The following is a 20,851-nucleotide window of genomic DNA, read 5'->3' as shown; positions in this document are numbered from 1 at the left end:
GCCTCCCCCATTTAGACTATCCACTGCAATCACTCCCTGTGTTAGCAACTTCTACATTCTCATCATCCTCTAGGTACAGGTTTTTCTTCTAAATTCCTTACTTCTGTAATCTCCTCCAGCCCCATAACCTCTGAGATATCTGTGTACCTCTGAGTATGGCCTCTTGAGCATTCCCAATTTTAATCACACTGCCTTTGCTAGATGTGCCTTCTGTTGCCAAGGCCCTAAGCTCTGGAATACCCTCTGTCAACTAGTCGTCCACCGAACTTAATATATTACCTTCAACTCCTCGAGCCCTTTATCTTGTGTGTTAACCTTTTGTGTGGCACCTTATCAAATGCTTTTTGGAAATCCAAACATACTACATCTAACCTACTAGTTACATCCTCCAAAAACTAAAACTAATAAATCTGTCAAATTCTACTTCCCTCTCATAAAACTATGATTATACTATGATTTTCTAAGTGTGTTGTTAAGACTTCCTTAATAATAGATTCCAGCATTTTCCTGATGATTGATGACTGATGTCAGCCTAACTGGCCTGTAGTTACCTGTTTTCTTTTTCCCTCCTTTCTTTTTTCCTTCTTTCTTGAATAGCAGTGTTACATTTGCTAACTTCTGATCTGCTGGGACTGTTACAGAATTTTGGAAAATTATAACCAGTGCATCCACCATCTCTGCAACTATCTCTTTTCGAACCCTAGGATGTGAGCTATCAGGTCCTGGGGTTTTGTTAGCTTTCAGTCACTTAAATTTCTCCAATACATTTTCCCTGCTGATATTAATTACCTTAAATTCCTCAGTTTATTAGCCCCTTGGTTACTCTCTATTTCTGGTATGTAATCTGTGACTCCTACAATGAAGACACAAAATATTCATTTAACTTCCCAGTCATTTCATCATTCTCCAAAATAATTTCTCCTGCCTCTGCTCTAAGGCAGCAATGTTTATTTTAGCTGTTCTCCTCCATTTGATATACTTGCAAAACCTCTTACATTTTGTTTTTATATTCCTGGTTAGTTTATTCTCATATTCTTTTCCTTTTTCTATTAACTTTTAGGTCACCCTTTACTGTTTTCTAAGCCATTCCCAATCTTCAGGCTTACTGCTATTTGCACCATTCTTCCTGTAATGTAATACTACCCTTAACTTCCTTAGTTAGCCACGGAAGATTCCTTCTTACTGAGTTTTTGTTTTCTAGTGGAATGTATTTTTGGTAAAAATTTTATATAGTTTCTTTAAATGTTTCCCATTACTGCTTACTGCTGTGTCTTTTAATGTATTTACACAATCAACATCAGTTAGCTCTTCTCTGCTATTTATTTAATTGATTTTGTTTAAGTTTAAGATCCTTATTTGGTACTAGAATATGTTGCTTTCAAACTTAAAATAAGGCAAATTTTTTGATCGATGGGCGGATGCCACCCAACCCGCTCGAGCGTGAAATGATGCACGTTGACGTCGGCCGAGCCTGCCGACATCACCATGCACTCTCGTGATATTTCATGAGCAGGCGCGCGAGGGAGATGGAGGCGCGCCTGCCATTAATAAAGAGGCCAGTTAAGACCCTTGACACACCAATTGTCTCTGAGATTACGTAGCTGCGCGAATTTCAGCCATCACATGGGCGAAACGGACCAACAGGCAGGCCACAATTTGCAAAAGCTCACCCACGGGCGTGATAAGAAAGGTCAGCAGCATTGTCAATATGAGTAGTGAGGAGTTTTGGAGATTGTGTGTTGCCGGTTGCTTACTTGAACTGGACTGCTACGTCTCGCTTCAGTGCTGCATTTTGAGCATTTCTAGGCTTCATTTCAGGATTCATTAAGATAAAAGCAAAAAACTGCGGATGCTGGAAATCTAAAACAAAAATAAAAATAACTGGAAAAACATTCTCTCTCCCCTTGTCCAGTCCCTTTCCACCTACGTCCATGATTCCTCTGACACCCTAGATCATATCAACAATTTCCAGTTCCCTGGCCCCAACTGCCTCCTCTTCACCATGGACGTCCAATCCCTCTACACCTCCATCCCCCACTGGGATGGTCTGATGGCTCTTTGCTTCTTCCTCGAACAGAGGCCCGAACAATCCCCATCCACCACTACTCTCCTCCGTCTGGCTGAACTTGTTCTCACACTGAACAATTTCTCCTTAAACTCCTCTCACTTCCTCCAAATAAAAGGTGTGGCTATGGGTACCTGCATCGGCCCCAGTTATGCCTGTCTCTTTATGGGGTACGTGGAACATTCCTTGTTCCAGTCCTACTCCGGCCCCCTCCCACAACTCTTTCTCCGGTACATCGATGATTGCTTCGGTGCTGCTTCATGCTCTCGTCTGGACCTGGAAAAATTTATTAATTTTGCTTCCAATTTCCACCCCTCCATCATTTTCACATGGTCCATCTCCGACACTTCCCTTCCTTGACCTCTCTGTCTCAATTTCTGGTGATAGACTGTCCACCAATATGCATTGCAAGCCCACCGACTCCCACAGCTACCTCGACTACAGCTCCTCACACCCCGCTTCCTGTAAGGACTCCATCCCATTCTCTCAGTTCCTTCACCTCCGTCGCATCTGTTCTGATGATGCCTCTTTGAAAAACAGTTCCTCTGACATGTCCTCCTTCTTCCTTAACCGAGGTTTTCCACCCACGTTGGTTGACAGGGCCCTCAACCGTGTCCGGCCCATCTCCCGCCCATCCGCCCTCACACCTTCCTCTCCCTTCCAGAACCATGATAGGGTCCCCCTTGTCCTCACTTATCACCCCACCAGCCTCCGCATTCAAAGGATCATCCTCCGCCATTTCTGCCAACTCCAGCATGATGCCACCACCAAACACATCTTCCCTTCACCCCCCCGGCGGCATTCCGCAGGGATCGTTCCCTCCGGGACACCCTGGTCCACTCCTCCAACACCTACTACACCTCAACCTCCTCCCACGGCACCTTCCCGTGCAACTGCAGAAGGTGGAACACCTGCCCCTTTACTTCCCCTCTCCTCACCATCCAAGGGCCCAAACACTCCTTTGTTTCAGGAGGTGGTCACACCCGGTAGATTAAGTACCTCAAATTTGGTCAGTGGTCAGGATCAGCAGGGTGTGACTGCAAGTGAGGCAGGTAGAGGGATCCTCTGTTCAGGAACAGAAGAGCCTCAGCTCTTGACCTTGCCCAACAAGTACGAGGTACTTGCTCCCTGTGTGGATGAGGAACAGGGCTGTAGGGAGGATGAGCCAATTGACCATGGCACCATGGCACAGGAGGCCATTCAAGAGGGGGGAGCAAAAAGACAAGTGGTAGTTGTAGGGGATTCTATAATTAGGGGAATTGATAGCATCCTTTGTAAGCAGGATCGAGAGTCCCGCATGGTATATTGCCTGCCCGGTGCCAGGATGAGGGACATCTCTGACCGGCTTGAAAGGATATTGGAGAGGGAGGGGGAGGGTCCAGTTGTTGTGGTCCACGTCAGGACAAATAACATAGGTAAGACTAGGAAAGAGGACCTGTTTGGAGATTATCAGGAACCAGGAACTAAATTAAAGAACAGATCCTCAGGGATTATAATCTCTGGATTACTACCTGAGCCATGTGCAAATTGGCATAGGGACGCAAGGCTAAGGGAAGTAAACACGTGGCTAAAGGAGTGGTGCGGGAAAGAGGGGTTCCATTTCGTGGGGCACTGGCATCAGTATTGGAACTGAAAGAATCTGTACCGTTGGGATGGTCTCCACCTGAACCGATCTGGGACCAAGGTTCTAGCGAAGAGGGTAAATAGGGTGGTCAACAGGACTTTAAACTAGAAAGTGGGGGGGAAGGGAAGGGTAAAACTCCAAGAAGTATGACTAATGGGAAACAAAGCAGCAGGTTAGCCCTCTATCCAGCTCTACTTGTCCCACCACCCCCCTTTAAACCAGCTTATATTTCACCTCTTTTCTATTTTTCCTTAGTTCTGTTGAAGAGTCATACAGACTCGAAATGTTAACTGTGTTCCTCTCCACAGATGCTGCCAGACCTGCTGAGCTTTTCCAGGTATTTTTATTTTTGTTTCTGGATTCATTGTTGTCTTCCAGGCCCCCGGAGGATTCAGACCGTGTGGGCCCTTCCAGGTATCAGGAAGCCTTCCATAACCCTGGTAATGGGGATTATGGTCTCCGCTGGAGGTACCTCCTCTGAGGAGGAAGAGAGGGGCAGAAGGGAGAGAAGGCCAGGTGCCCCAATGCAGCTTCCAGGGGAGCGACCTGTGGGAGGAGAGGTGCGGGCACAAGGGGGGGCTGGGCCAGCTCTACAGTCCAAGGTGGAAGAAGCGACAGAAGATGACACTGTCCTGCTGCCAGGGTTTACAGGCGGCGATGCAGCTCCCTCAATATGTCCAAGGTGCAATGCCAAAGGAGGCTCCATCTCTCAAGGGAGATAGTGACCTCCATCTGTTAGATGTTTTGGCCTGAGATCAGCTCCAATTGTGGGGGTGGACACCCCATGCCAGTGGCTCTGAAGGTCACAGTGGCCTTCAACTTCTATGCTTCCGGCTTGTTTCAGGGCTCATTGGGGAATCTATTTGGTGTCTCCCAATCAGCTGTCCACAGTTGCATCAAACTGGTGACAGAGACTCTGTTCAGACATGCATTGACTTTCATTCATTACTGTACAGACAAGGCCAACCAGGTCAAGCGAACCAGAGGCTTTGCAGCAATTGCTGGGTTCCTTGCATTCAGGCTGCACACAAGTGGCCATCAAGGCGCTAGCGGGTGAGCCAGGTGCCTTTGTCAACAGGAAGGGATTCCACTCCATGAACGTGCAGATAGTGTGTGACCACAGGATGCAGATTCTGCAAAGCTTCCATGACACTTACATCCTGAGACATTCCCAGGTGCCAAGGCTCTTCAGTGCTCCAGCCCGACTGGATGGATGGCTGCCCCTGAAAAGGTGGCCCATGACACCTCTCCGCCACCCAAGAACAGAGGCTGAGCAGTGGTACAACAGGAGCCACGCCTCTACAAGGGCTGTGGTAGAGAGAACCATAGGTCTTCTCAAGATGTGCTTCCAATGCCTGGACGTTAAGGGGGCACACTGCAATACCCCCCAGATCGTGTGTCACTGATAGTGGTTGCATGCTGCGCACTCCACGATCTGGCACCGGAAAGGGGGGACCCACTGGAGGAAGAGGATCTTGACGTAGCTGCACAGGCCACAGATGATGAGTCCAGTAGTGGGTCCGAGGTTGAGCACGCTCAGGAGAATGCTGAGAGCATGGACGTTGACCCGGGTAACCTCCAGGGAGGCAGGGACATCCGGGAAGCTTTGCTCCAATGCTCCTTCAGCTAGCCTACCAAATAAGAAAACCACCACATGCCAGGGCTGCAGGCTCCATACTCGATTCCTGACAGGACCATTGCCTTGGCCAACAACATGCACTATGTGTCTTTGCAAGACACACGTCCATCATTACATAATAGTCTACCCTGCACCCACAGAACAAATGAAGCATACAGAGGCCAATAGCACAAAATAACATCTCATTTAATTGTGTATGTGAAACATAGCTGAAATGAACATAAACTGGTGTTCCTTGTCACACCATTAAACAAGATTAAGCAAAATGGGGGAACAAAATATCACCCATGATAAGGCCGTCTTGTGCTTAAGGTGCTTTACATCTATGTTTATGGGTGCTTCCCCCTCGCTGGCACCATGGAGATAGCCTATTCACTCTGCTGTCTTGTTGGCTTGATAACCTTAGTGGTTGTCCTCTGGCTCGTGGAGCCTATGAATGCCCCGTCTGGGAGGGAGCGACCTATGCCATGGCTGGCATCTCCCCAGTCACCGCAGCCTCATTAGATGCCACGGTCACTGGCAGAGGGGTGGAGGAGCTGCTGCCGTCATCCAGGGTGCCCTGAGAGGAGCCCGCAGAGATGATAGGCAGCTTGTGCGCCAACATGAGGTCGCTTTGGACCTCCCTGCTCACCATCGATGGATGGGCACCTAGCTGGGATACTGGGTGCCCAATCCATCTCGCACACTGACACTGGCCAGCTCAGATCATTGCCGGTGTGTGGGCTTGCAGGTACGAGCACATCCCCAGGAACCGCTGATTGTGTCCCTGGAGTTGTCTCTCCATGAGAGTCACCACTCTCTCCATGGAGGAGGCGTTGCGCTCGACCATGAGGGTCAACGCAGTGGTCATACTCCGCAAGGACTCCTCCCAAACGGAGACCGTGGCACGCATTCCCTCGTGTATCTCCGCCAGATCCTCCCATACACCCCACTGAACTTCCAGGATCTGTTGCCTAATGGATGACTCCAGAGGCCCATCATTAGCCATCGTCTGAGCATTGTCCTGGGCTCCAGCAGCCTTCCGACTGCTGGCGCCCTGGGCACTCTCTGCCTCCGCCTGCACCTCAAGTGAGTGTGAAGTGCCCTCATCAATGTGCACCGAGATACTAGACACTGATCCTATGCCCATGGAGGTGCTGGTATCTGCGCTGGTGCCTGTTTGACAGACAGGGTGCGACGCATGTGCGTGCTGAGCATGGTGGTCCTCAGGGGTCAGGGGTGGGCCTTCAGGGCCCTCATGGCAAGTGCCTGCTGGTGAACCTAAAAGGGACAAGAAGGACATGTCATTAGCTTGAGTCATGACACTGTCACTGTGCATGCCAGGCACCCTGGTGAGACAATAGATGTCTGCATCATGGTGCCCTCGTCTTTCGATTATCAATGGGGATTCCAGTTTCGACGGTCACATCAATAATTTTTTTAATCAGTCGTGGGATGTTAAACGCTAGGCCATCATTTATTGCCCATCTCTAATTGCCCTTGTTCAAACAGCACTTTTTTAAGAGTCAACCACATTACTGTGGGTCTGGAGTCACATGTTGGGCAGACCAGGTAAGGACAGCAGATTTCCTTCCCTAAAGGACATTGGTGAACCAATGGGTTTTTATGACAATCAACAATAGTTTCATGGTCATCATTAGACTTTTAATTCCAGATATTTATTGGATTCAAATTCCATTTGAACCTGGGTCTCCAGAGCGTTATCCTGGGTCTTTGGATTACTAGTCAAGTGGCAATATCACTGTACCATCGCCTCCCCTCAAATATAGAGACAACACTACAATGGTTACAATAGCCGACATTCTCACCTCTTACCTTCGTCTGGCACCCCAAGCTCACTGTGGCCACTTGACCGAGATGCATGACGCCTCTCGAGCTCCAGTGCCTCCTGCTCATAGCACATCAGGATTAGGAGCTGTGGGGGAACCCCGCCAGTCCGTGACCTCTCAATATTGTTATGGGATGTCTTCGCTTGAAAGGATAGAGGAGCATTGATTAGTCCACTCCCTACCTGCATCGCCATTGCAGCCTGGCCAACCCCACCTGAGGAACACCTGGCAGGGCTCAGCCAGCTCGTGGCCCTCGAGCCACAAGGCACTTAGTCCATGCAGCCAGGGCTCACCCTCTTCGCCAGCCCCAGCGTCATTGATAGTTTCCACTCACACTCTAACACCCCTCAGGTCCACTGGGAGATGGCCAGCCCTTAACTGACCCATGCCAACACGGTACTCACCCTTCCCAATCGCAGGAGATCATTGAAGCACTTCCGGCACTCCACCAATGTGCGTCTCACCACATCGTGGCTGCTCACCCTGGATGCCACCTCCTCCCAGGCCTTTTTGGTGAGCTGCGGGGGCCTCCTCCTTCCGTCTGTGGGACAAGGGTTTCCCTCCTGATTGCCACCTCCTCTGGGAGGGCTGCGAGGTGCTCATCAGAGAAATGCGGGGCCTACTGCCCTGCCCTCCCACCTGCTGTGTCCAACCGCACTGGAATCCTTCTTCACTTCAGCGTCCCTCATGGCAACCTTCCAGGGGCTGCCTGGGCCGCTTTTGAATCGGCCGCCGGGTCGCCATTGACCCGGCGGATATCATACCCCCACTGCCGCCCACCCCTTCTCGCAGCGTTCCCAGCTGCCTTTTGCGCTGGGCGGGCCTTAATTAGCCCACCAGTATGAAATCGTGGTGCCGTGCCGATCGCAGGCGGCAGTTGGCTTCCCGAACGCCCCTGTTGAGCCTGCACGCCAAGGGTAAAATTCTGCCCATAGGATCCAGTTGTATTCTGATAACATTTTACCGGAGGATTACTTATGATGAGAGGAGCTGGTGGCAGAGTGGTATTGTTGCTAGCCTTCGTATTTCAGAGACCCAGGATAATAATCTGGGGACCTGGGTTCAAATCCCACCATAGTAGATGATGATAATTGAATAAAAATATGTAATTAAAAATTCCATTTTCAATGGAATTCCATTAAAAATGGTTCACTAATGCCCTTTAGGGAAGGAAACCTGCTGTCCTTACCTGGTTTAGCCTACATATGACTCCTGACCCACAGCAATGTTGTTGACTCTTAAATACCCTCTGAACAATGGAAATAAATGCTAGACAGCAATGCCCACATCCCATGAATGAATGAAAAGAAAAGCCTGCTAAATAATACTGCTAAACACTGCATATTTTTCCAGGAAACTGGTGCAAAAATATACTACAAACTCATCTTCCAGACTTCTTTTGATTTGATTTATAATCACTTTTCCTTGACTGTCAGTGGGTCAAAATCCTGGAACTCCCCCCTTAACAGCACTCTGCGTGCTCCTACACCACAAGGTCTTCAGCGGTTCAAGAAGGTGGCTCACCACCACTTTCTCAAGGGCAATTACGGATGGGCAATGAATGCTGGCCCAGCCAGTGATATCGACCTGCCATGAACAACAAAAAAACATATTTGGCTGGATTTAGTCCTAGTGATGGGATCCCCCACTGGTTGAAGAAACGGTGGCTGCCCTCTATTACTTCCACTGTGGAGGCCCAGCACTATTCAAGTGTGCTCAGGCACTTAACTGGCCAGCTTTGGGCTCCCACAGGATCAAGGACCCCAGGTCAGAAATGTTGCCCCTGTCAGCTGCTGGCCAATCAGAGGCTGGCTGCTCTCAATTGTTGGCAATGATGGCTGCTGCCTGTAATGCTTGTAAGCATGCAAGGCCCAGCCAGAGGATTGCTGCTGAATCCCTGGATGCAGGTGAGTGAGGGTGGGATGGGGGTCACAGGGGGAGGTTGTCGGAGCAGGGTCAGAGGCAAGAGCAGGGCTGTGGCTTTCAGTGGCACCCCCTCTTCACGATGCTGGATCCCTTTATTGGGCAGTGAATGCTTGTCAGTGAGGGACCCCAGCTTATGATGCCACAGGCAAACCTGACAGAGTTTCTGGTCAGCCTTTGGGAGGCACAGAAACCATGCAGAGCCCTGTGAGTACCATTAAACCCTAGCCCACTAAATTCCAGTGGGCTCAAGGATATTTGTTTCGAGTGCCTCATTAATGAACCTAATTGGCAGCAGGGGGATTCCTGTGTTAATTCTAATTCTTCCGCCACCCACCACCACCTACCCCCCCACCCTCCCCCACTGTCATCATGCCTGCTCCAGCGAGCTCCACTAAATTCCACACATTGTCATATTAAGGCACTATATTGTGAGGTTACAGTTTAAACTTTTTTTTATTTTAAATATGTTTATTTAATTCAATTTTATAACTATATAATATTTGCACAGATTATCAAACACCAATATGCCTTCCAGCTTCAGAAGAGAATACCCCTATTGTAGACAAATGCTGGATAACAGGTTGGGGGGAAACAGCGTCAGGTGAGTTACAATTACAATGTCATTTGATGAAACTGAAAAATAATATAAACCATATAGCGTGCTCATAGCAGCTCTAGTGTCAGAAGCACAGTTAACAAGTCCTGATTATATTGTGGTACAGATTTCAAGGAACTTCCCAAAAGGGTGAGATGCATTCTACATTCATACAGTTTTCTTTCTCATTGTGACTGTGAATCCCAAATGGTATTTTGCCTCCCTTGTGCCTGATGGAGGCTATAATGGAATAAATGGGAAAACCTCTGGTAAGGGTCGGAGAGCAGCCAAAAGTTGTAGACCATATTGAACCCAATGGCGTGGGTGGAAATAAAATTTGGATCCTGCATAGGAAGTTTGAGGATTTAGGACTAGATTGAACAACAAGACCTGAAGGGTGGCAATCTTCAGATTACTTCCAGTGCCATGCATTGAACACATTAAGGAGCGAGGAATAAGGAAGGTCAGTGCATGACTGCAGGGTTGGTGCAGGAGGGAATGGTTCACATTCTTGAGGAATTGGAGTAAATTCTGGGACAAGGAATATTGATGGGATAGCCTTCCACTGACCCAAAATGTCATTAATCTCCTTGTGAAGAGGGCAAATGGAGTCCGGGAAGGAGAACGTTTAGGCTTGAAATGAAACAGGAAAAGCAGGGTTAGAAACAAAAGGCTTAGCTGAGATAAATAGTAAACACTATTAGAAAGGAAAGGGAATAGATTATGATATTGAAGGAAAAAAATTAAATGAGAAAGGAAATTGGAAAAAGAATAAGGGCTAATGTTCCAAAAAAATGGAGTCAAGATTGGTGAGTGGGTGTGTGAATGCACAAAAGAGTCAAAATAAAATTGGAGTGTTAGGAGCATTAATAACTATGGAGGGATATAATATAATAGTTATAATAGAGATGTGATTGTAAGTTTGGGCAGAGCTGAGGGCTTAATATTCCACATCATAACATTTCAGGAGAGATAAAGACAGTAAAAAAAGGTGTGGTGACAAGATAGTGCTGGTGAAGGATATATCACAATCTTAGAATGTGAACATATGCCGTGGAATTGTGTTAAGGCAGAATATAAACAGAGAGAGCTACAGGGAGAGAAATGGTACAATTCTTGGGCTGGAATTTTCCAGCCCCTCGCGCTGACGGGATCTTCTGGTCCTGTCGGTGTGGATGGAGATTTCAGTGGCTCGCCGGACCTGCCGCTGGCGGGCTGGAAAATTCTGTCCTTGGAGTGCATTACAGGCTATCTAACAGTGGAGATAAGATAAGGAGATCTGCAGACAGTTTAGAGAGAGAGATGTAGGAAAAACAAGGCAATAATATTGGATGATTTTAACTACCCTAAGGTAGAATAACATAAAAGTATTGTATGTGGTCAAAATAGGGAACACTTTTGAGAATACACCCAGAATTTCTTCCTGTGTGAGTATATTTCCAGCACAACAGGAAAGTTAAGCATTGTTTGAATTAGCTTTTGGAAATGAAGTTAGACAAATAACCTAGTAGGTAAACAATTGGAAATAATTGGAAATAAGGGCCGCCACATAGTTACACTCAATGTAAGAATGGGCTGCTGCTACCTGGAATCACTGACACCCATTCCCTGAACCACACCCTCTTCTATGAGCAGAATCATCCGTGCTCACTGGCATCAGGCATCATGGCAGGCATGAGCGGACAATATGGCGGGAAGGCCAAAAATCGGTTTCACGCCATCGTGAAACACGTTTGCAACTGCTCGCTCCACCTGTCAATGGCAGGCCATGTTTCCCGCTGCCGGACATTGGGAACTTCATTTTAACACATCTGCATATCATTATAAACCCAGCTCACAGGAATCATCCCCCCATGGCAAATTTATTGCCCACATCAGCAGGAAAACATGCCGGTGCAGAACATATCTTGACAAGTCTGACGTGCAGAAGTCGGGACTTACTGTCAGGGCCTTGGTCAATTCGCGGACATCCAAGGAGCAGAAGATGCTTGAGCCGAATAGCTACCGGACCCTGGAGGAACATCTATTACATGCTGGGTAGATTCTGATGGTCGTGGCTCTGCGGCTGTGATGTTTGTGCTTAACATTTATGCCTTTTTGTAAAAGGATAGTTTAGTTAAAAAGGAGTGCTATATGAAATAAAACCTGACAGTAGGGTATGCTAAGTCCCGGAAGTATTGCCCTCTGGTTTAAAAAAAGAATAAAGGAACCTTCCGGTTTTACACACACAAGTTGTGGTTCAGAAGCAGATACATGTCTGTGTGCTTTTATTCTAAATTGTTAGGAAGTGACAAAACACTTCAAATGGCAATGAGGATAAGATCATCATTATTAGGGGCTTTAGAGACTTTTGATCCAGCTACTATGGACTTTGTAGTTTATGTCGAGCAAATGGAACAGTTTTTCATTGCGAGTGAGATTGAAAAGGAAAAGCAGGCCTCAGTGTTTCTTAGACATCAGAATGAAGAAATTCACTTTACTGAGGAATCTCATTGCCCTGACAAACCAGCAGATAAAAGCTTTAAAGAGCTTGTGGACATTTTGAAAAAGCACTTCGATCCCAGACCAGCAATTATTGCTGAGAGATTCAAGTTTCACTGAAGAGAACGGCATGAGAGTGAGTCAGTTTCCCAGTCCCTGGCCGAGTTGAGAAAATTAGCGGAACGATGTGACTTTAAATGCTACCTGGAAGAAACTTTGTGTGATCGCTTGGTTTGTGGGCTAAGAAATGAAAGAATTCAGCGTAGATTGTTAGCACAGCAAGAGTTGACACTGAAGAAAGAGTTCGAGATTGTGCAAAGTATAGAAATGGCAGAGAAACAAGCTAGAAATTTGGAAGCACATTCTAACAATGTCAAAGTTAAAATAGTAAAATCAGGGTATACTCGCTTCCAAACATGTTACCGCTGTAATGGAATAGGGCATAATGCAGAAGTCTGGAAGTGGAAAACTGCTGATTGTCACTACTGTGGGGGAAAAAAAGGACATGTACAGCGTGCATGTAGATCAAAGGCTGACCACAGTAAAACAGTGCCGCCAAGAAAGGGCATCATGAGGAGCACACAGACAAGTCGCGCTTGAAAATAAACAAGCAGTTTGAAAAGACGCATTACTTGGAAACAAAATACAAAAGTAATGCGAGTCCAGACGGGACACAAAGTGAAACTAACAGCGACAATGCAGAAGAGCAATTGTATTACATTCAGTCTGATCTGAAACTAGATGAAGGACTAAATGTTGGCACTGCCTTAAATGGTAAAATGGTTGAAATGGACGTTGACACTGGACCATCTATTCTATTGCTTCAGAGAAGACATGGGAGAAAATTTTCAAGAAATGCCCATTGGAGAAAACCCTCTTCCAGCTTAGCACCTACACTAGTAAGCCTGTGAATATACCTGGAAAAATGTCCATTCAAGCTAAATATGGAGATCAAATAGCAAAGTTGCCATTTATCTTTGTATGCAGAAGCCTTCCAAACATCAGCTCAGCAGGAGATACGCCTGTTGTTGAATGTGGAGTGTTACAATACATCATCAAAAAGTCCTTCAGCTTCAACTTCCAATTTGTTTCTGTCCTCATATTCAATATGGCCTTTTTGAATATCTGGACAAGTGGCTCCTGGGAAGAAACATCAAGCGTTGAGGGGCACTGACCTATGATGTTGAATCTTCCTGTGGTACCTGGAAGAGACACACTGATCAGACTAGAGAAGCCAAATTCAAGGAACCAAATTTCCAGGGATCTCCAGTCACAGTGGAAGTTTTCTGGGAAACATCTGCTCCAGTTGGTGAAACCTGACTTGATTCACCTGACAAAGCTGTAGCTGCAACTGTTGGACCCTGAACAGAAACAAGTGGAACAGCAGAACCTTCCATTTCTAAGCAAACAAACTGAGGTACTTAAGCCAGCACTCCTCTCTAGACCGAAGCGAATCTGCAAACTGCCTGACTGATTTGTTCCTGGCTAAAGGAGGAGGAGATGTGATGTCTGTGTTTAATGTTTTATTTGAAAAGAAGTGTTATATAAAAAAACCTGACAGTAGGGTTTGCTCAGTCTCAGATGTATTGTCCTCTGGTGTAGAAAAAGAATAAAGGAACCTTCTGGTTTTACACACAGAAGCGGGGGTTCAGAAGCAGTTACGTGTGTATGTGCATGCGTGCGTGCGATTGTGTGTTTTTATTCTAAAATTTTAAAAAAGTGACAAAACACTTCAGCTGCGAAGTGCAGATCACGGAAAGTTGAGAGTCACCACTGGGGGCCTGCTTCGGGACTTCAATGTTTTGGCCATGTTCTGCAATGGATGATTGTTAAGGGGGTGGAGAGGACAGTCCAGCTGTGGAAGATGTACCTGGTTTGGGCGGGGGAGGTGGTGAAGAAGGGCTAGGTTTGACTGGGAGAGGAAGGTGTACTGGGTTGTGGAAGAACGGGGTGTTGGGGTGAGGTTGGGAGGGGGTGGGAAACAAAGATGTCGGGGGGGTTAGTTTGGGGGAGAGCAAAGGTGCCGGGGGGATAAGATCAGGAGGGGTGATGGAGTACAGGGGGAGGAGGGGGTAATGGGGGAGAATATGGCAACTGGAGAGGTAGATGTAAGGGAGGGAATTCACAGGGGTGAAGGAGTCCAAAGTGGGGAAGGAGTCCAAGGGGAGGAACAAGTCTGGAGGGGAAAAGGTGTTTAGGGGGAGGAAGGAGTCTGGGGGGTGGAAGGAGTCTAGGGGGAGGAAGGAGTCTGGGGGTAGAGGAAAAGAGTTCCGAGTGGGGGCAAGGAGTTCCGAGTGGGGGCAAGGAGTTCCGAGTGGGGGCAAGGAGTTCCGAGTGGGGGCAAGGAGTTCCGAGTGGGGATGGAGTCCAGAGGGGGAAAAGAGTAAGGGGGGAGGGGAAGATGTCCAGGCGAATGTGCGAGGGTGGGGTTTGTGGAGTCGATGACTGACTCCCGGGGGACGAAGTGAGGGGGGGCATGGCAGGAGAGAATGGTGAGAATGAGGGAGGGCAGAGTGAGCCAGTAGGATGCAAGGGTGAGGGTGCGACAGTGTCCATAGAAGGGATGGTGAAGGTGGTTGATGGGGCCTTGGAGGCAGATACTGACGCTGGGGGTGGAAAGGAGGAGGCCGGGGAGGTTAATGTGGATGGGGGTGGGAATTTAAGGAAATAGGGAACGTGCACGTTCACCTGGGCATCCCTGAAAGAAAGGGTAGGTGATGGTGGAAGGTGATGCCAGGGAGTCGACAGTGATGGGGGAAAGAACATGGGTGACTGTGAGAGGGGAAAGGATGGGGGATCTAGAGAAGAATGTTAGATGCAGCATGCTTGTAAATCCAAAAGTGAATGGATACTCGTGGTGGGCGGGAACAGGTTCTACATGGGAGTGTGGTCAGTGGGTGGGCGGAGATGCAGCTCAGCTCAGGTGGGCAACTGAAAGAGAACCCCAGCAGGCAGCATTGAAAATGCTCAGGATAGTGAGATGAGTGTGATGGAGGAAGGATTTGTTTGTGTGGGAGAGTGCTTGCACAAGTCTCTGAAAGGCCCTGCCACAAGCACACTTCCTCCGCCAGAACCACTGATGGTCCGGCTGCATGCAGCTGAACTGCTAGTGAGGGCGGGATGCAGGGGGAGGACTCGCGAAGCCTGTAAATGAAGCTGAAAGACAACATTAAACATTATTCAGTGAAAGTGAATATATTTTTTGCAAAGCTAACAGCAGAGCAGAGTAAATCATTCAGCAACTTGTCGTGATTTGTAATTCATGGGATATCTGTTCTGCTGGTTGAATAGCACATTAATAATACCATTCACATGCCATTTGTTCCAGGCCAAATTGGTCCAGTATACATAAAATTGTATAAGACAGGGAAGAACTTTAAGAGATCTATATGGAGTTGAGGAATGGCTTGAGAATTATCATGCTAAACTTTGTGGAGTTTTTTGTTTATAATGGAAGGTGTCCACATCATCCATGTCTTATATGTTCTCATTCTCTGACATGTTAAAACAGAGCTTTTGAATATACTAAAAGAACTAAAAACTAAATCTGTGGGATGGAAAAATTTTATAACCCAAAAAATCTCCAGACAGAAACAGGGAGAATTGTGTTGGGGTAAAAGGTGGGCAGAGTTTTGATGAATATATTATTCCACTTATTTTTCACTTCTGTCCACTAAGTTGCCACTCCAACATTGGGTGGACACTGTTACTCACAATAAGAGATTGTGGTGGAAGACCCAGGCTGGTCTTTTGATTTAAGCTGGTTTATTTTCAAGACAACTCCTCAGTGCTGTTAACTTCCAAGTAGCTTCCACACAAAGTGTTCCAGCTGTATCTTTTTATTCTATTTAGATGGGATAATCAATGCCCATCACCTGTCTAACTAGCAATTGTCTTTAACAAGGTGATTGCCATATTAACAGATACTGACATAAAATCTGTGAAAAGCTTGTAAATGTGTAAAGGAATGCATTAAAATAAAAAATAAATCAGTTTTTGATTTGATGTAAGCAGGCATATTCACTAAAGTGAATATACTTCTCTATTATGCACTTTAATAATCTGTTGTGAATATTTCAGGTCAAAGATCTCAAATTCTTTTGAAAGCACCTGCTCCTGTAATGAGCCATGGGGCATGTCAATCACATTATCCAGAACATAACATAACAGAACACATGATATGTGCTGGTTATGAAGAAGGCCAAATAGACACATGTAAGGTAATGTAAATTTATGTTCAGATGATGAGAGGTACTCATAGTGGCACATAAATACTTAGCTGTTTCACTGATATTCCACCATAACCAGGGTTAGGAATTAGGACAAGAATAGGTCAAGTTCTGGTTTGGTGCTATGGTTTTCTGCTGACTTTGTGGCAGCAGAGTCTCAGCCTGTCCCTTGCAAAGCCATTGGTATAAGAGGGGGAGGTGCCCAGGGCAGAGACACTGAACTCCTGCATCTAAAAGCTTCACTGGACATGGTGTAGGATCTGGAAAAACCAGGTCAAAGGATGTATCCCTTCTTCCTGCCTTTTCACCAACTTGGGTTGTGTGCTGTGCTCATCAGGGGCACCACACTCCTGAAGATCATACCCCTTTATTTCTCCCCAGGTGGCTTCCAAAACTTGCCTCCCCCCCCCGCCACCCCCCCCCCCCCCCCCACCCTCCACTCCTCTCACTCTCCCTCCCTAGGGTGCCCGATTCCTTCCTGCCCAAAACAGCCTGCATTACCTGTCTCTGGCATCCATGACACTTCTGGTTGGGGCCTTGAACTCTCAGTCCCAGCAATAGCCATTACTCTCTTCTGGCACTGCAAGAGCTGCTGGCTAATCAGGCTGGCTGGCAGCTGGCGAGAGCGGGACTTCCTTCCACCGTGGGGCAGAACTCTGATCCTCAGCTTGTAAAAGCTACCAACTTGGGTGAAAAAGTGGCCTTTCTGCTCTCGCCTGCCATCCACTACCCAGCATATGATGGCTGTAGAGGCAGAATTTGGGCCTTAATTTGGCATAAGTTGGCTACTTAAGGGCTGCAATAGGCCCAAGGGCAGGTGGGCTAGTGGGCACCTTACCCAGCCCTTTTCCTGTGTGAAAGCTTAGAATTTCTTGTCCATAATTTCTGTTCCCATAGTTTGCAGATACCATTGAGATGGGAAACTATAAGCTGTGTGAGCACTGATATAAATATTAATATCAGAGTATGTGCAGCAGTAAAATGGCAAATTTTAATGTATGGAAAATACTATGGGATATACCGAAATGCCTGATTATCTGTACCGGAAGGGCAAATAAATCAAATTAATTTATAGAATTAAATTTGATGTGACTTGTAAACTTAAATATATGCTGATCTAATCAGAACTGTTTGTTCTGTTGAGGTTAGCATGGGTGGAAAATATCACACATGAACAAGGTAACATGTAAGCACCCAAAACTAATTTAACGGTCATGCAAAAAACAACAGATCACGCGTTAAGAAAGATATGTGTGCTTTGTTTTTTGGGCTATTTGTGGAGCCTTGGAAAAAACGCCTTAACTTGTCTCTTGTCAAACTCTTTCGAGTTATCAACAGTCACAGATTGCAACCCTTTCGAGTACAATCACAGTTCTGGGTTTTTCCGGGAGTGGGACATTAACCCACAACCCTCTGATTCAAAGGCGAGGGTGCTATGAACTGAGCCACAGCTGACACCTCGCAAGATGAAACCCTACTCCACTATTGATAACGAGGCTGATTCCTTGATCAGGCTCCAAGTGAGAAGCAGTGCCTGCTTTCCACCATTTAAATTACTGGACAGTAACTCAGGCAAGTAATTCTCCTGAAGTGCGCTCACTTAGAGCTCCACTCCTCATTGGGAGCACTAGATCAGGAACTCTGCTAAATAATCAGTGCTAATATAATCATTGGAATGCAAGACTAAGGAAAGGTTGACTTCACACTTTTGACACAGGATAAAATTGATAAATAATAAACTGGGAAACATGAATAATAATTTCTAATATGTATACTTATACAGGGAGATTCAGGAGGTCCTTTAGCATGTCAACATAAAGGTACTTGGTATTTGATTGGAATTACCAGCTGGGGCGAAGGATGTGCTATGGAAGGAAAACCTGGAATTTATACTCGTGTGTCAAAATTTCAAACTTGGGTACACGAAAAGATTTCAAATGGTAGGAGCCACTTTTCGCATCATCTGCATGCTTTCATCTTCCAATTATTATTTTTGTATCTTATTTTTCACTTTTTGAGAAGCAATCCAAAAGATTTAAATATGTGTGATGAGACTAAACATCTTGCTGAGAATCCAAATAGGAAGCTAACTGGAATTATAATTGAAAACCAAGTCCTCCAAGAAGGAGTGGCGAACGACAGAGCACTGCTTGCTGATTCAGACAGTCTGACGAAAGGTCATCAACTTGAAACACTTACTCTGTTTCTCTCTCCACAGGTGTCGCCTGACCTGTTGAGTGTTTTCAGCATTTCCTGATCTTATTTCTAATTTGGTGTCTGGGAGAACAGAATCAAATTACAACAGTCTGGATTACTACTTGAGATGTTTCTGATAGCTTTGGGAAACAAATAATTATTTTTACTTAATATTCTATAACAGTTATGGAATTAAGAATAAAGTAAAGTGATTGTTAATTTGTGTATGTTATGTATCTAGTATGTGTACTAGATGTTTGAAATGATGCATTTCATAAAATATATTCCATAGTTGCTTTGGGACAAAATAGTACTAAAAATTACTCTTCGCACTGGACATTATACACTTCTTGACACATGCTACAATTGAAGCACCGTTTTTTAAAGATCACACCATCAAAGGATAAACATTGACGAAGGTAATAATTTGTTCCATCTTAACTCATCTACCTGTATCTTTGGTATATCTGAGGGATTCTGTTCTACTACCCTACATGTATGACCATCCAAGTGTTCATCACTCTCTGAAGACAAGAATGGTCCTTTCACCAGTATAACTATGGTCCTTTATTCTGACACTTGGCTTTACGTTGAAGCATTGTCCTAAATAGTTTGTATATTTCTATAAGGTCCACTCTCAGTCACCTATTAAGGCTAATGTTTGCCCAATTTCTTCATTCCCCTGTCAAAACCCGCCCTTTAGTGACAGGGTTCAGCCTGACGGATCTTTAGTCTATTGTCTCCATGGACTGAATAGCCCCACTATGAATTGGGAGGTGGGAAGGGTGCATAAAAGCTGAAATAAGTAAATCCCGTTCATGGAAGCTCTGCTATCCTAATGACAAGGCCTCATTAGCATGTTGTAAGGCCGTCTCCGGCTGGTAGTCAACCATAATTGACAGTGTGCCTAATTTGGTGGAAGGGAAATTTAGCAGTAGGAGGTCACAATCAGGGATCCTTGGTAACAGTCCTTGGCACTGGGAAGGGGGCATCAGCTCTGGGCAGCAATCAGGACTGCTAGACTTGGGAAGAGGAGTGAGGAGGTTGGAGGCTAGAGCTGGTGGAGGCTGAAGGCTTTCTTGAGGGGTCTGGGGAACGCTCTTGTTACTCCTCACCCACAAGATATGCAAAAAGAATGCAAGAACACAGGACTTAACAGCAGCAATTGATTATAAGGCCCATTGAGCCTGCTGTGCTATTCATTACGATTATGGCTGATCTTGGGCTTCAACTCTTACTTTCGTACCTGCTCCCCATATCCCTTGATGCCCTGAAACAACAAAAATCTGAATATCCCAGCCATAAATATATTCAATAGTGGAGGGTTCAGAACCCTCTGGGATAGAGAATTCTAAAGATTCACAACCCTTTGAGTGAAGAAATTTCTCTGCATCCCAGTCCTAAATGATTGACCCCTTATCCTGATACTGAGCCTCCGTGTTCTAGATTCCCCAACCAATGAAAACAACCTCTCAGTGTCTACTTACGTTTATCTCAATGAGTTTAGTATGCTAATTAGGCCCTGCCTATGTTTTGCAGGAACTCATCAATGGTCTGATTTCTGCACTTTAAAAATGGTAGGATTGGGAATGGGATTGGGCTGCCTGATTTTAATATTGCAGTCCCAAGCAATCCCTTTCCCCTCTTGACCTTGTCCTACCTGTCAAGGTTTGGAGGAGGAGTTAAAATTGGAACCAATGTTTCCCTTATGTCTTATATTTCATCATAGGACCAAAATTCCACGATGCCTGTACTGATGGATGTGCAGTGGGGTGAAAAATCTAACTACTCATGTAACTTAAAGGGGACAGATATCTGTGCCACATGCATTACCTCCTCATGGAATAAAAGGGACAGTAGCAACATGGATACAAAATTGACTGATTAATAGGAAACTGAGGCTAATGGTCAATGGATATTTTTCAGGCTGGCGGAAGATTTGTAGTGGAGTTCCCCAGTGGGGATTAGGGCCCTTGCTTTTCCTGATATATATTAATGATCTAGATCGCGGTGTGAGGGGACAATTTCAAAGTTTGTGGATGATACGAAACTTGGAAGCATTGTAAACTGTGAGGAGGACAGTGCAGAGCTTCAAAAGGACATTGACAAGTTGCTGGCAGGTAGAATTCAATGCAGAGAAATGTGAGGTGATGCATTTTGATAGGAAGAACATGGAGAGACAATATAAAATAAGGGGTACAATTCTTAAGGGGGTGCAAGAACAAAGGGACCTGGGTGTATATGTGCATAGATCATTGAAGGTGGCA

At 46.0% G+C, this 20,851-nt stretch overlaps 1 protein-coding gene across 1 annotated transcript in view; it reads left to right on the top strand.

Moving 5' to 3' along the window:
• The window catches only part of LOC144684657 (plasma kallikrein-like), a 103,766-nt gene extending 84,820 nt beyond the window's left edge, over nucleotides 1–18,946 (top strand). The window contains exons 17-20 of the mRNA XM_078548734.1: nucleotides 9,592–9,684; nucleotides 16,240–16,379; nucleotides 18,172–18,328; nucleotides 18,607–18,946. Coding sequence (XP_078404860.1) covers nucleotides 9,592–9,684; nucleotides 16,240–16,379; nucleotides 18,172–18,328; nucleotides 18,607–18,617 — 401 coding nt within the window. The 3' untranslated portion in view covers nucleotides 18,618–18,946. The remainder of the gene's footprint in view (nucleotides 1–9,591; nucleotides 9,685–16,239; nucleotides 16,380–18,171; nucleotides 18,329–18,606) is intronic.
• The last annotated feature ends 1,905 nt before the right edge of the window (nucleotides 18,947–20,851 follow it).

This window comes from Cetorhinus maximus, chromosome 1 (genome assembly GCF_964194155.1).
Source record: "Cetorhinus maximus chromosome 1, sCetMax3.hap1.1, whole genome shotgun sequence".
Taxonomy (NCBI): Eukaryota; Metazoa; Chordata; class Chondrichthyes; order Lamniformes; family Cetorhinidae; genus Cetorhinus; species Cetorhinus maximus.
This window is presented reverse-complemented; position numbering and strand designations above follow the sequence as displayed.